The following is a 16,133-nucleotide window of genomic DNA, read 5'->3' as shown; positions in this document are numbered from 1 at the left end:
TTGTTTCCACAACAAGCAAACTTTCAAAATCCAATTCTCACAGCGACAAAAAGTGCAGTGAAATCTTCTGAAAGGGGGGCACAGTCCGCAACCCTTCCCATGCTATCCAAAGCATGTGTCTATGTATTACATTACATAGTGCAATGTAACGAACTCTTATATCCAATTTTGTCCCACATGACCAGCCATCCCCACAAGTGACCGTTAGATATTTTTATAGGACAAGTGCCACAGGGTGACCCTCAAGGTGGCTAAATTCCTTGCAGTGGCAACAAGGCTAAGAAAGAAACTAACCTAGGATAGGGGTACTACTTGAAACCATGCATATTAATCTTGGAAAATGAACTTCTCCTGAAATGGGAGAATTCATTAATGCCTGTTTATTCACTGATGGGTCTATGGATAATGATAAATATTGTTGTTGTTGATATATAAACACGCACACACACATACATACATACACATATACATACATACATATGGCTGGAGTCACACTTAAAATTGTACCTGTTCGGACTTACAAATTCAGCTTAAGACCAAACCTATAGAACCTATCTTGTTTGTAACTTGGGGACTGCCTGTACAGGATACAGGAATATTTTTAACCATTTAAAAATATTGCTGGCCATCCAAACTTCTGATAGCCTATCACATTATTCAGCTAAAAATCTGTGCTACATAAAGCTCAAATAAAGGTAACTTATTTTAAGTTTGGTCCTGCCAGAGTCCAGGCAGAAAGGGAAAGATTTGGGGGGGGGGGGGGGGGATGTAATTTGCAAGTATAATATCAGAATGTAGATTGCTACTTATAAATAAAATAGATATTTAATGATGGCTAAAGAAAAATGTGCATTCTGGCTGTAACAACTAGTCCCCTTCTACAATGCCCTATATCCCAGGATCTGATTCCAGATTATCTGATTTAAATTGGATTATATGAGTCTTCACTGCCAGATAATCTGGGATAAGAAGATTACCTGGGATCAGATCTGGGATATAGGGGAAGTGTGGAAGGGGTCCTAGATACACAAACTGGTTGGGTTTATTCTTCCTGCAAAAACTGTTCTTACTGCTTTCATAATTTCAAAACCATAGGTCCCTCTGAGATTTTTTGTAATGTTTGTTTTAATTATTGATTCATTTATATCCTGCCTTTTTCCCAATATTGTGACTGAAGGAGGTTTACAAAATATTAAAAACAATGCAAATTAAAAATATAAAAATCAGAATAAAATTTCAATGACTCCCCAGTGAGGAGGAATTTCACATTTGAGGAAAAGCATTTGTGGGAACATTATTACATGCTCCTAATATGTTACAAACTATGTGACGGTCAAGATCCAAGGAATCTCTTTTTTTCTTAGAAAATGAGGCAGATTATTGATCAACTGGAAAAAATGTAAACATTTTAGCATATGCAAGAAAAATGGCAGAATGGGTTTTTTTTTATCATGACCTTCTCTTGCTTCAATGAATGGTCTTCATAATTTAACAAACCAGTGATTCAGAAAAACCATACAACTTCGGTACCTCCTTGTGGTTCTTGATGTAGTCCATTTCTTTCCCTAGAAATGAAGCAATATTGCTTGGTGAAGCAATATTGCTTGGTGTACTGCTCTTTGTAGAATATATGATATATGTTTGACAAAAGTTTTCAAAAACAAGAATAAGCCGACACTCACAATGCGACCCTATGCAAAATGAAACGATGAGGAAAAAGAACAGAAGTCAGACAGTATTTTTCCTGAAGTGTAATATATACACAATGTTAATCTCCCTTCTTTAAAGGAAGGTAGCAAATAAACAGAAAGATAAATCTGGAGACTACATCTGGAATGTCTGAAGTCCACAGGGCTATAAGTTTGTGGGTGATCTATTAACTCAGGCTATTGGAGAAACAGGCCACACACATTGGCCTGGAGTCAGAAGAGAACCTCTCAAGATGGGAAAATGCATTTGCTCTGTGGAGGGAATTCTGATCCAGCAGGAAAATCCCATGGTAGAAAGAGATGGTGTTCTTTGCCTATCACCCCCTGCCTCCTGCAGTTTGCATAAAAAGTTGCGCTATTAGATGCTTATCTAATCATTATGACCATATGATGCCCCTAGATTTGGAGATAATATGCATCTGAATTATCACTTGATGGAAATAAGTGAGATAAGATTACTGCTCTCATATCCTGTGGACTTTTCAAAGAGATTAGATCAATTTTTACACAGGACACTTATCTACATAAGGTTTTCTATCAGATCTACTAGGCTTTTCTGACATTCTTAACACTAAAATAACAGAAGTTCAAGCTTTGGTAAAAACTAAAGAACAGAGTTCACATCTTGGACAGTACAAACGGGGGGGGGGGGGTATTATATGTATTGAGTAATGGTAGAACCTTAAAAAGAATGCCAGCATATGCATTTGAGTGAACTCTGAGAGTTCAAATCCCACTTAGTCAGGGAAATCCAATGGGTCGCTCTGGGTAAGTTACTCTCTCTTTGCTTCAGAGGAAGACTCAAAGTGGCTTTGAGTCTTCATACCATAATACATTTACAAGCTACAAAAGTTAAAATGAGATTAAACAATAACAAAATTAAAATCAGACTAAAACAAGTATCATTAAATCACACAGCAGCAGCAGCACGACAATTAGCAATATCCATCATATCCAAACTCCTTTTAAGCAATTCATCATTACATTTCTGCTTACTCACAGAACCTTTAGAAGTGTCCTGATCATAGTATTGATATTGCCATGGCTGTTTTGTCTAATACCTGTGCATGCATCTAGGGTCCTTTGATAGATAGATAGATAGATAGATAGATAGATAGATAGATAGATAGATAGATAGATAGATAGATAGATGATAGATAGATAGATAGACAGATATACACAACAAATTGAAGTGCTCTTTATCATCCTCTAACACAGTGGCTCTCAACCTGTGGGTCCCCAGATATTTTGGCCTTCAACTCCCAGAAATGCTAACAGCTGGTAAATTGGCTGGGATTCTGGGAGTTGTAGACCAAAACACCTGGGGACCCACAAGTTGAGAACCACTGCAGTCTAACACATTAAAAACTAAGATATACTCTTGGTTTCACTAGTAAAACCAACCTCATTTAAAATCAAAGAGGGAGAAAATATGAATGAATAACTCTTGTTATTATTGTTATTATTATGTTGTTATACTCTTAATCAGAGTGTATGCTTTGATGGATCCCCAAGAACTATGGAAGGCCTAAGCAGAGTTTTAGGTAGAGCTGGAGGCAAACTTTTCTTATTGGAAATCTTTTCAAAACAAATTTGCTGTAATTACATCCATAAGTGAATGAACGGTCTGTGGCCACATAAGAAAGACTAATTAACTATTAGCACCATCACAAAGAGGGTGGCAGGAAGTGATTTAGTTGCCAATACCTTTCCCTGAATCACAATTATTTATTACAGTGATGACGAACTGGGAGCCTGAGAAACTAAGCACATTAGAGGAATTTCAACTGAGATAACAGCTTTATCTTGGTACTTTGGGCGTATTCATTTGTTTGCAGTTACAGGCTTCTCTTTAAAAAACCCAAAGGTATTCAGTTTGAGCATATTCTTTGACTTCAAAATCAAGACCTTTAAAAAGAGGATGAAAGGTGGAGATTAATTTTTCAATGCACATTTATCAGTAGAAATAGACATTCTAACCTGCCTAAGGAAAGACAGTTTTATTACTTTAATCAAGCAAAAAATTTCAAAAATGTGGATTGACTTGGGAGGCTTTGCTAACAATTTCCTGTTGTGCTCGCTAGTTAAATGGTACACTCCCTATATCTTCTGTTTTTGAGCTGACACTAGTAGCAGTTACAGAACTGACAGGCGTTCATTTTAAAAGACAAGTGGGAACAAACAGGTATATAAGACGCAAAAGGCAAAAGAAATTGTTCTCATCCATAGAACTGTTCAGCTAAGAAACACTGAGGTTTCATCCAGTCTGGCTGGAGAATGCCATCGTTTTAGGTAAAGGTTTCTCCCTGACATGAAGTCTAGTCGTGTCCAACTCTGGGGTGTGGTGCTCATCTCCATTTCTAAGCCGAAGAGCCTGCGTTGTCCGTAGACACCTCCAAGGTCATGTGGCCAGCATGACTGCATGGAGTGACATTATCTTCCCACCAGAGCGGTACCTATTGATCTCCTGACATTTGCATGTTTTCGAACTGCTAGATTGGCAGAAGCTGGGGCTGACAGCGGAAGCTCACGCCGCTCCCCAGATTCGAACCTGCAATCTTTCAGTCAACAAGCTCAGCAGCACAGCACTTTAACCCACTGCGCCACATTCACCACATTCAAGGACTAAACATAAGAGATGCACAGTCATTAAGAAATTAAGTTCCAGTGAAAAAGGTTGCATTTATCCCATTGACAGGCGTGACAAAGCAGCTCCAATTAATCAATGTTACCTACACAAGTACTGGCTTAGCAAACATCCATTAATTCAACAGATTGGCAGTGGAATACTCTGCCCCCTTATTTGGAGATTTTTAAACAGAGACTGAATAGTCATTTGTCAAAAGTGCTTTGATTGTGTATTCCTGCATGGTAAAGGTTGGATTGGATGTCCCTTGTGGTCTCTTTCAATACTATGACTCTAGGTCAAAATTGTGGATTTTGATATGACCTGTGGAATCTGAGGGTCAATCCACAGTGAGTGGAAAATCCCAGCCACTGGCTGCCACAATTTTTCTTGCTTAGGCATTCAAAAAATGTAGATGTAATATCACGGTACAGAGAGTTGTTCTCTGTGGTGGGTTCACAGGTGGGGGTAGGAGAGAAAAGAATGGATAGAATATTGCAATGTATTATTTTGCGGGAACAACATACCTGTATTAGATGTATATAACCATCTCTAGATGTTTCTCCTTTTTATATTTTATATCTCATTAACTTCACTCAATAAAAAATATAAAATTAAAAGAGAGAGAGAGAGAGAGAGAAAAGCTTCTTTTAGATTCTCCTAGATGGACTACTCTCACCTTTCACCACAGGGGTGTTTTTTGTTTTGGTTTGGTTTGGTTTTTTGGGAGGGCGGTTGTTTGTTTGTTTTGTTTTAATAAGAGGTAAGTTGCAGAACTTAAATTCATCCATGGCTACATTTACTCGGTTTTGGGGGTCCTTTTTGGACCACAATTTCTAACACAATGGGGTCCATTATCTTCATGGTCCCAATCAATTCATGCCAGGGGGTAATTTTCACATCATAGGCATAGGTCACCAAAAGCAAGAATATAGACCACATGTTATGTAGCTGTCTAGATGTGTTGCAGAGAAAGAAAATCTAAGTCTCCTAATTAATACAATACTACAATGGACAGAATACAAGCACCCACAGATTAAGTTATACAGAAAAAAAGAATACTACAAAACATTACAAAATAGGTAGACAAGGCAGAAGCAATTCTGGAGATACCATGCCAATTACTAAAACAGACCACAGCCAAATGGAAACAGATAAATAATTATAGGAAGCCTAAATAGACAATTCAAAAATAATTGGCTAGAATTTGGTGATATAACAGTGTTCTTATCGTATAGAAAGTAGACATATGATAAGCAATCTAGATTCTTCAATGCATTGATGGGCTTGAGAAGGATATTACAGATTACTTTCCTCTAAACTAGTCATTCTCAACCTGCAGGTCCCCAGGTGTTTCGGCCTACAACTCCCAGAAATCCCAGCCAGTTAACCAGCTGTTAGGATTTCTGGGAGTTGATGGTCAAAACATCTGGAAACCCACAGGCTGAGAACCACTGCTCTAAACCTATATTGTGGTCTATTACGCTTTGATTCACAAGTACTAAGTTTTCTTGCTTCACAAGAACTAGTAGGTATTGATTAGAAGGTCAAATCTGGTGCACAAACCTGTCCTTAAACAAACTGGAAAACAGCATTACAGTAAGTCAAAGAACATCTGACATTTGAAAAACAGAAACTGAGAGCTTTCTTGCAACTCGGCATTTCGTTTTTGGGAAATATTGCTTGAGATTGCCTCTCTTTGGTAAAAAGCATTTTGCTGTAAACAGTCACCTGACTGTCAGGGAAAGGGATAAAATGTACTGCTGATGAAATGTGATTAACCATAAAGATTGCTGTCTGTTGCTACTCTTCCTTTTCCCTAACTTTGTGAAGACACAATAATGATGTTAAAATATTATCTTAATACTCAATAGTACTCATTAGTACATAAGGCCCATTTAGAACTTTACTGTTTTGTTTAAATGTGGTTTACATTATCAATATTTGTATTTTCTTTCCATACAGCAATCAAAACACATTTAAATAAAGCAGCTCATTTTCCCAGCCATATCTATCCAAATTGGACTTGCGGTTTTCTCGATCCCCCAGGTCCAAGAGATAGGATCACTGACAAATCGGGATCTTTGAGGGGTTTGCAAACTCAATGAGTGGACTGCATTTCTCTGCCACAGCATGTGAAAGAAACTGGATCTGTGTCTGCAAATGCTCACATTAAATCAAATAAAACCAACAAGTGAATGGAAAGGGGTGCTTCTCACAATCTGGGTGATGCAAAAAGTCCACACATGTGGTAAAAATGATGGATCAGAAGCAGAAATGTCTGATAGTGATCACTCAATAACTGAGACCGTTTCATGTAGGAAAATTAGTATTCAGTAAGTGTTGGGGTTTTCCTCTTATTTGTCTCAACTGTTTCTGGAAATGAGTGTACTCTGCTTGACACTTTAATAGATTGCATTCAGAACAGACTACAATGCTCTTTGTTTTAATGTAATTTTCATGTTTTCTTCTATATCAGCCTTGTCTTTTTCACACAAGCAAAAGAAAAGTTAGATTTCTCAGATATGAGAGGTTTAGAGCTCTGTTTGTTGCAAACATTAAACATTTAAAAGTGATCACAATTAAAACAATGAGTATCCATATTTCTAGGAGTGCAGATTACTGCAGACACAGACTGAAGCCAGGAAATCAGAAGACATTTCCTTCTTGGGAGAAGAGCAATGGCCAATATCGATAAAATAGTGAAGGGTAGAGACATCACACTGGCAATGAAGATCCATATAGTTAAAGCAATGGTATTCCCCGTAGTAAGCTATGGATGCGAGTGCTGGACCGTAAGAAAGGCAGAGCAAAGGAAGATAGATGCTTTTGAACTGTGATGCTGGAGGAAAATTTTGAGAGTGCCTTGGACCGCAAAAAGATCAAACCAGTCCATACTCCAGGAAATAAAGCCAGACTGCTCACTGGAGGGAAGGATATTAGAGACAAAGATGATGTACTTAATGAGAAGACAGGAAGGTTTGGAGAAGATAATGATTCTGGGGGAAATGGAAAGAAAAAGAAAGAGGGGCTGACCAAGGGCAAGATGGATGGATATTATCCTTGAAGTGACTGGCTTGACCACGAAGGAGTTGAGGGTGGCCACGGCTGACAGGGATCTCTGGCATGGGTTGGTCCATGAGGTCACGAAGAGTCAGAAGTGACTGAATGAATAAACAACAACAACCTGAATAAACTATATTCTTGAGTAAGCTTCCACTTGGAAATACATGCAAAGAAGCACAGCATTCCTCATGAGCTTTACACTTTTCCCATAAGAAAGGGTTCTTTACTTAGGGAAAAGTAATGACAAGAACATTGTCCTGGGTTCAGGGATCACTGCAGCATAACCCACACAGGGCACAGAACTGTGTGGTGATGGGCTCTGATTTCCTGGCCCGTGTCCCCATAGAAGACTGTCAATTTGGTAGTGAGTCCCTAGTTGGCAAAGTGCATTTCCCAACAAAAATCTCAATTTGTAGAGTTGCTTTAATTTAAAAAGCTCCCTTGGGGACATGAGAAGCCATTTCACCAGAGGAAACTTGAGTTTAGAGAAATTTTCCAAAATCAGAAGTGACTTTTCCTGTTACAATGAAAGGCTTCCTACCTTAAAAACTGCTAAAGACGGCCACGAGTCTAAGAGGCTGGAAATGTTTGATAAAACATTTTTTTTAAAAAAATGGAAAAATGTGTGGGTTTCCAAGGTTTACCAAAGTGTGAATATAGCCCACAGAAGCAATGAAGTGCCCCCCCCCTTTAATTTAACTTTGTATTTACTCATCAGCCTGAAAGCCACAGGCAACCAGTGATTGTGGTCAAGGGCCAATGAAAAAGGGATGGCCATTAGGAAAATTGAATGTCTGTTCTATAAGAGTGACTCTTTTCAGAGTCATTCTGCAATGTACAGCAATACAAGGTTTAACGCCCAAAGAAAACATTTCTTTAAAAGTACAAGTAACCATCCACACTTGTAGTTTGAACTTCTGTGGATCTGATTATCAACAAATTTAATTAATACATTATCTCTAGGAATAGCTTGTCGGCCAGGAAGCCCCTATGGTTAACTTCTTTCAAAAGCTAACAATAGTCATCCTAGAGGACCTAGAGGAAAACTTTTCTGGGAATGTGTACGTCCTCCAGCACAATTCTATCGTCAACCACCAGAACACGTTAATCATACAATCACCCTGGAGGACATATAAATTCTGAGAAATTTGCTCTCAGGTTAAAAAAGTTTTTCATTCATGGTTTTTCCACTTTCACAGGGTGCCCTAGCACACTAGAACTCAAAGAGAAGATTAAGAGTACGGCAGCCACAGGATTTCAGAGCTCTGCATGGAAATCACCAGCAAGATGTCACACTCTTTCCATTTCATTTGTATGCTTGGATTAAATCAGTTCCCAGAAAGTTTACCCCACCACACTCCATGCATCTACTATAGTAACTGGCAAGACAAATATATTTCACTTCCTTTTTCAAGCAATTGCAATATTTGAGTTCTTTTATTACACTGCAGGGGAAACTACTTTGGAGACCTTCCTTATGAGCTCATCGCTCTTTCTCCTCAGACTCACTGTAACCAGAAACAGCCATGACCTGCTCAGTTCCAGCTGATTTCCATAACAACCAAGTCTCCTGAAAGAGAATCCTCATTAATTTATCCAGGACTTCTTTTAACCCAGTTTTTGAAATCATTCCACAGACTTGAAGGCATCCTCTGGACACATAAATTATCAGTATACAATAGTCGCTCTCCAACTTTGTCTTCAGAAATGGTGCAATGGCTCCAATGATCACAGCCACAGAGTTCAGGCTGTCTCCCTGTTGTTTAGACAAGAACTTCAGTCAAGGCCTTCCTGACTGCTTTTTCACTTTTTTATAATTCTAATACTCCCCTACCTTTGCATTACATCATACTCTTTCTCAAAACTTGGATATTTCTTGCTATCAGGTATATAAAAAGCTATTGGCCAGGAGAAGCAAAAGTTGACCAGATTTAATATACTACACCATGGCAACTCATTCCTACTTCAAGAAGAGACTACTTCCCTGTGCAGATATTATAAATACACCAGAGATAGACTGACCCTAACTTTCTATGCAAAAAAATAATAATAATGCAAAGCTTCATATATTGAGAGTGCACACTGATCAATGCTCCATTTGAAATCCAGCTATCCTTCAACATTCCAGCTGCAGTCTAACAACTGACATTTCTCATTTCTGGGTTTTACCAAATGATTAGATTTTTATGTGCAAAATGTTCTTACACAAATACTTGCTTACCAGAGTTAACAGTCATGTGTTTTAGTCACTCATCACATTAACAAGAAAAGATAGGTTGGCACTACAGCTAATTTTCAGGACCTACAACTCCAGGGAGTTGCATCATGTTGTAAAGTCACATCTTATACCCAAGTACTGATATTTAGGATTGAAGAACTAATAAAATTAGCAAGAATTACTAAAATTGTTATAATAAACACCTTTACATGTTCTGTAGATTAGAAATGGGACCTGCATCACAGAGCTGCAATATGGAATGCTGTTCAGCAGCGTTCCAGAAAGTCACTTCATATGACCCATATTATCTAAACCATCCATGTACCCACCCATTTTGTTTTTGTTGATGTATCATGAATACTGGAATTATTTAATTAATGGGGGGGGGGGGGGAGGCTACAGAAATTCTTGCTAAAGTTAAAAAGCACTAACAATAAAGGAAATGAACTCAACCTGCAACAAAACGTTGTTGTGTTCAGTGTTTCAGTTCAGGGTTCTAGCATCTTCATTCCATTCTCCCTCCCACACAAGTTTTCTGTTTTTCAGTCATCATTTCTCTGTCTCTGCAAAATGAGTCATAATTTATTTTTTCGAATGGCTTTTCCCACTTTTTTCAGGTTTTTGTTTGTAGCCTTTTGAAACCAATAGTAAATCATCTGAAACATCAAAATCAGTAGGACTGGAAACAAACTTGAAGAAAATGAAATGGATGAAAACTGAGCAGTGTGTCCAGGGCCGCATCATTATAAATGGAGATGTAATTGAGGAACTGACAATACATGTATATTTTGTTCAAGAAGCACAAACAAATAATTTGGCAAATGGCGAACGGGCAAGAAGACGCAAGGCTGCTTGGACAGCTTTTAATTGAAACCAGACAGTGCTAACAGATGGATCAGCTGCAAATGAAGGTCAGAGCAGATATCTTCAACACTACAGTCTTACCAGCAATGCTATACACATCTGAAACATGGGAAACAACAACGTTAGAGGAGGAAAAACTGGTGGTGACTCAGAGAGCAATGGAAAGAAGGATATATGGTGTGACTATAAAGTCAGTACTAAAGAACAATGTAATTTATGAGGCAAAAAGATGAGCAGAGCATATAGCACGAACAAAAGATAACTGGATACCAAGAAATTTCAAGCAGCCCTTGAGCAGACAACATACTCGATGGGATGAAGCAATGGTTAAGCAATTCAGTCAGAAATGGAAAAGAAAAGCACAGGATCGTATATTCTGGCAAACGGTAGATTTGTGTGAAACCCAAAGGAGTGGATCGATGACAAATCGGAAAGGACAGAACACACAATGGCATAGTTAAATGGCATCCCTTATTTAAAATGGAAAATCCAAGGCTTTCTTTGGTGTGTGTTTTCAAGCTGTTGATGGTGGAAGCCATGGATGCAGAATCTGTGGGTACAGAGGGACAACTGTGTTTGTTCTTAGCACTGCATGCCCAGTTCTTCATTTCCTATCCTCTTGCATAACAGTATTACATGCTATTAAACAGCTGCTACATTTCCCCTGTGATTATTTAGCTCATTACAAATGTCACTTGTTCATATTACCTTGATGTAAGAAGTGCCAGCTTCCTTAACTGATTAAGCAATTCTAACAATGTTGTCCTCTGTCAACATTTGCCAAGTTTATAAGTAAGTGGCATCTGAGAAAGAACATTATTTAGCTACTCCTGTATCTCCCAGTAAATCAGTATCTAATGTACCTTTAACTCAAGCGATAACATTATTGTGGGCTGCTAGTATTATAAAATTCTAGGGAAGAACAGAAGGAAGCATATGTTTGTAAATTACATATAATGAGACTAGGTCTCAAGGAAGCAAGTTTTTTTTACACTGTCACTTTGCCAAAGAGCAACTAACAAAGTAATCTTAAGAGCTCTGTTATCCAACACAGACACACAGTAAACACGTGGAGCTATAAGCAGACAGGATGCATAATGACTAATGGTGTCTGTGTCTATCAGTCAGCTCACTCTTAAACCTAGATTAAAATATGAACACATGAGGGACAAAAGGAGAAATTGAGAGACAATAATTACAAAATATGAAGAATGCACAGAAATATCTGAAAAACTTGGAAAATGCATTCATGCTTGAACATAGATCCTTTATGTTTAAAAATTGTGCAACATCCTTCAACAGCTGTTTATAAAAATTATGTGTTGATAATATGCAATAAGTCTTATCCCATTCATATATGAACAATATGTTGCATCAGACCAAATGTCTGTTCAGTCCAGTGTTTTATTTGCAGAGCTACCAAAGGAAAGCCCAAAAAGATATGAATACCTGTTACCTTTATAGAGACATACCACCTCTGGTTATGGAAACTATATATATCCATCATGAAAAATACTCACATACAGCTCTTCTTACAAAAAAGTGTGCAGATCCTTTTAAAAACTTCATTTCACTGTTGAGGCACATTCCATAGTTCAGGAGGCTTAAGAAGAAATGAATCAGCTTCAGTGGGTTCTAGCACTGTTTATAGAATCCTAGAGCTGGATTCGACCCCCAGGGTCATCCAGTCCAATCCCCTGCCATGTAGAAACACACAATCAAGGCACTCCTGACAGATGGTCATTCAGCCTCTGCTTAAAAACCTCTAGAGGAGATTCTGCCACACTCCTAGGCAGCATACTCCACTGTTGAACAGCTCTTACCATCAGGAAGTTCTCCCTAATGTTTCGATGGGATCCCTTTTCCTGCAATTTGAATTCATTGCTCCTTCTCTTAATCTCTGCAACAGCAAAAAACAAGCTTTTCCCTCTCTTCAATGTGACACCTTCAAATTTTTAAACACGGTTATGATGTTTCCTCAAGCTTCTCTTCCCCAAGCTGTACTTCATAGGACTTTGCTTTCAGAGCTTTTACCATTTCATTCAAAAGAGAGAGAAATGTTTGTCCCCTATCTCTATATGGTGCATAATGTTATGTATTTCTACCAAGTCTTCCATTGTTTGCCTTTGTTCTAAGTTAAACAGACCAATTGTCTAACCTTCCTTTTATATTTCTGGGATTTCCATTGGCAACTGGACTAAATAGCTCTTTGTGTGATGCGACACCGATTTTCTTCTATTCTTAATATGCAAACAGAGTAAGACTTACCAGCTCCAGGCAGCATATAGCTGTTTTGGCACAATAGCACCAATAGTACATTTCTAGGCACAATTTAAAGTCCCAGTTTAGGGTGAAAAGATGTAAATGATAAAATAATACCAACAACAACAATAGTAATAGGTCATAAGAAAGGCAGCCACTGTGCCTGTAAGATAGACAACTAGCAAAGACTTCACCCCCACATTCATTAGACGGATATATGTGAAACTGCAGTTATTATCTCTCGAAGTAATGTCAGTCATTAAGCTTACCTTCAGTGATTATCTGATAAATTGTCTGTGAAAAATTAAGGAGAATAGGTGCTCTGTCTCACAATAGGATCATTCAAATATCACAGTTCTTTTCATTGAAATTATGACTGCTTAATATGCTTTGGCAGTGGAAAACATGCATTTCTCAATTGGTCAAAGGTAATAAGTGATCTTAAAGTATCATGGAATTAGCCCTCTCTAGAGGAAATGGTCTCTAATTATCTTTTTGGTTCAAGAACATCCTTCCAAAAGCCAACAATTAGCCATGCTAATTCCCAGAAGGACTTAAACAGTGAACCAATCAATCACTACTGAATATATAATAACAGAATGCAGATTTGGCAATAAATGAATCAAGGTACTAAATGATGCTACAGGTTGGGGGTTTGGGGGGGGGGGGGTTAAATAAAAAAATACACTAGTATTCAACTAATTCTTTATTACTTTTAATAATAGTGTGGGTTTGTGTGGAATAATCAGAGTTTATTCAACGTAAAAAGATACATCAATCGCATAGTGCATAAAAATATAATCACAGCAATAATTTCCCAGTTGCAGAAGAAAGTCAAGCTATTTCATACTTAATATGTTTCTCCCAAATACATAATTTGGCATGGTTAGTATGATGGACTGCAACTCCCCAAAGTGCTCATAGTCAACATTGCCTGTGGTGCTGACATCCAAAACATCTCAAGTAGTCAAAACTGCTCACCTCTAGTCTAATTGATAACTAGGTATCTTTTTATTCTTCCTAAAAGCAGCTTTTAAAGAAAGCTTAAGCCCTCCTACAAGAGGAAACAATTCTTAATTTGAATCTCAGTGCAATAGAGTGATCTCTACCACCATCTAGGGGCAACTCAATATATAGACTTTGACTAAGGCACCTTCCACACAGATGTATAAAATTCATATTGAACTGTATTACATGGCAATGTGGACTCAGATAACCCCATTCAAAACAGATACTGTTTATTACCTGCTTTGATATTCTGAGTTATATAGCTGTATGGAAGGGCCCTGAGTTAACTAGATTTCTTTGAACTATAGCACTCTTTTGACAGAAGACTACCTTGACAGCTCAGCAGATTCAAGAATAACATGTGAACGTGTAAAGTTTGAATTCATTTAACACAGTGGTTCTCAACCTTTGGGTCCCCAGATGTTTTGGCCTTCAACTCCCAGAAATCCTAACAGCTGGTAAACTGGTTGGGATATTGGGAATTGTAGACCACAACACCTGGGGACCCACAGGTTGAGAACCATTGGTTTAGTGATTTGGATTCTGGATTATGACTGGGGACCAGGGTATGAATCCCCTTTTGACCATGGACACCCACTGGGTGAAGTTGGACAAGTCACATTCTCTCAGCTTCAGAGGAAGGCAATGGCAAACCCACTTTGACAAATCTTGACAAGAAAATGTTAGGTTTGATCATCATAAGTCTGAAACGATTTGAAGGCACAAAACAACACCAAGGTATATAGACAAACAAGCTCTAGGTTTACTTCGATGTTTGATGGTAACCTCTACTTTTGAACAGTGATACAAGCTAGTCAAACAAAAGTGATCATTTCAATTTATGTGCTTCTGTCAAAGTATAAAACTGTATTAAGTAAGAACATGTTGCAAGATTTTAACACCAGCACTTTCAAGGCAGCAGCTGCACTGTCATAGGCATCATTTTGCATGGCTGAAAGTGGGGAAAGGCATTGTTTTGAAGGGGAAGGTTGATGTTTTAGATTTATTTGTTTACTGGCTTTATTTTTATTTCACCTTTTTCTTCCCACCTAAGATCTTGCAATATTCCATCAAGGAATATTATACTAAAAATGTTTTTACGCAGCTTTTTTTACAGACAAGATTTCAATGCCATCCTGGAAGAAAGGAAGGGAGATTAATCAGATAAATACATAAATAATTAAAAATGGGATGTAATGGGGGTCCTGAGGGCTCTCGTAGATCCTTCAAAAGACTTCCTGGAGTCCATGTCCCATAGTATTTCCATCTTGGAAATAAAAGAATATATTTTGTGAAGCTCTAAACATGATTTTAGAGCCAATGATGGTCTCACATAGTTACATGTGAAATCAGCCCACAATAATAAAATGAAAGCATTTCAGTATAAAGATTGAGTTGTCAATAAAAAGTTCCCATTCTAGCATGCTCTGAGGAAAAACATGAAAATACGCTGAAATGGACAAACCACTTCTTCTTGTACATGGTAAACCAGGCTTCTTGAAGATCCCTGACAAGTGCTGATTTATTAAATATGCTCATAAGGTCCCCAAATGCTACAGAGAAACAAGTGGAAAACTTGCATCAGTATCAAGTCTTGATTAACATGATATTTTCTAAATTTAAGTAAAAACCAGGATTAAAGTGCTGAACTTGCTGACCGAAAGGTTGGTGGTTTGAATCCAGGGAGCCGAGTGAGCTCCCGCTGTTAGCCCCAGATTCTACCAACTTAAAAGTTTGAAAACATGCAAATGTGAGTAGATCAATAGGTACCGCTTCAGAAACATTGACTAGTCATCAGAGGGTTTTTATTATTTTAAAAGAGCCCCAGCATTCATACCTTTCACTTTCAGCCAAAACTGTACCTTCCTCCTTCAGACGTTTGCTTTTGGCCAAACACTCTTCTAGCAGAAGACCCTTTTTCCTTTTAGCTTCACTAATCCAATCAACATCACCATTGTCAACAAGACCCTGTTCATCTGCAGCCTGAGCTTCAAACTGCTGAGATGATACTCTTGACACCTTTTCACCAATCTTCCTCTTCCATCCAAAGGAAGCCATTTCTGAAAACTGAAAAGAGAGTATTTCTTAATATCTGATGCCATTTTAATGTTCTGTGTTAACTGATCACCACTAACATTTTGTTTACTCTAATAAATGGCTTCCATATATTTTCAAATAGGTCTTCTTTTACTTCTCCCTTTGCTGATAGTAATTGATGGGTTAATTTCTCAAATAGTGTTATAGCCCATAACCTATTTAACTATTTTTTTAATAAAATCTTTAGGTTTTTTATTCTTCTGACCATTCTGAGTCTTGCAGCACATAGAATCATAGAACAGAGTTGGAAGAGATCATATGGGCCATCTATTCCAACCCTCCG

The 16,133-nt window shown here is 37.9% G+C and overlaps 1 protein-coding gene across 1 annotated transcript in view; it reads right to left on the bottom strand.

Moving 5' to 3' along the window:
• TTC33 (tetratricopeptide repeat domain 33) overlaps window positions 1–16,133 on the bottom strand; it is a 37,783-nt gene that overhangs the window by 18,140 nt on the left and 3,510 nt on the right. Inside the window, exon 2 of the mRNA XM_060761425.2 lies at window positions 15,591–15,820. Within this exon, the coding sequence (XP_060617408.2) occupies window positions 15,591–15,811 (221 nt within the window). The 5' untranslated portion in view covers window positions 15,812–15,820. The remainder of the gene's footprint in view (window positions 1–15,590; window positions 15,821–16,133) is intronic.

This window comes from Anolis sagrei, chromosome 2 (genome assembly GCF_037176765.1).
Source record: "Anolis sagrei isolate rAnoSag1 chromosome 2, rAnoSag1.mat, whole genome shotgun sequence".
NCBI classification, from domain to species: Eukaryota; Metazoa; Chordata; class Lepidosauria; order Squamata; family Dactyloidae; genus Anolis; species Anolis sagrei.
The sequence above is the reverse complement of the archived record's forward strand: the minus strand, read 5'-3'. Positions and strand labels throughout refer to the sequence as shown.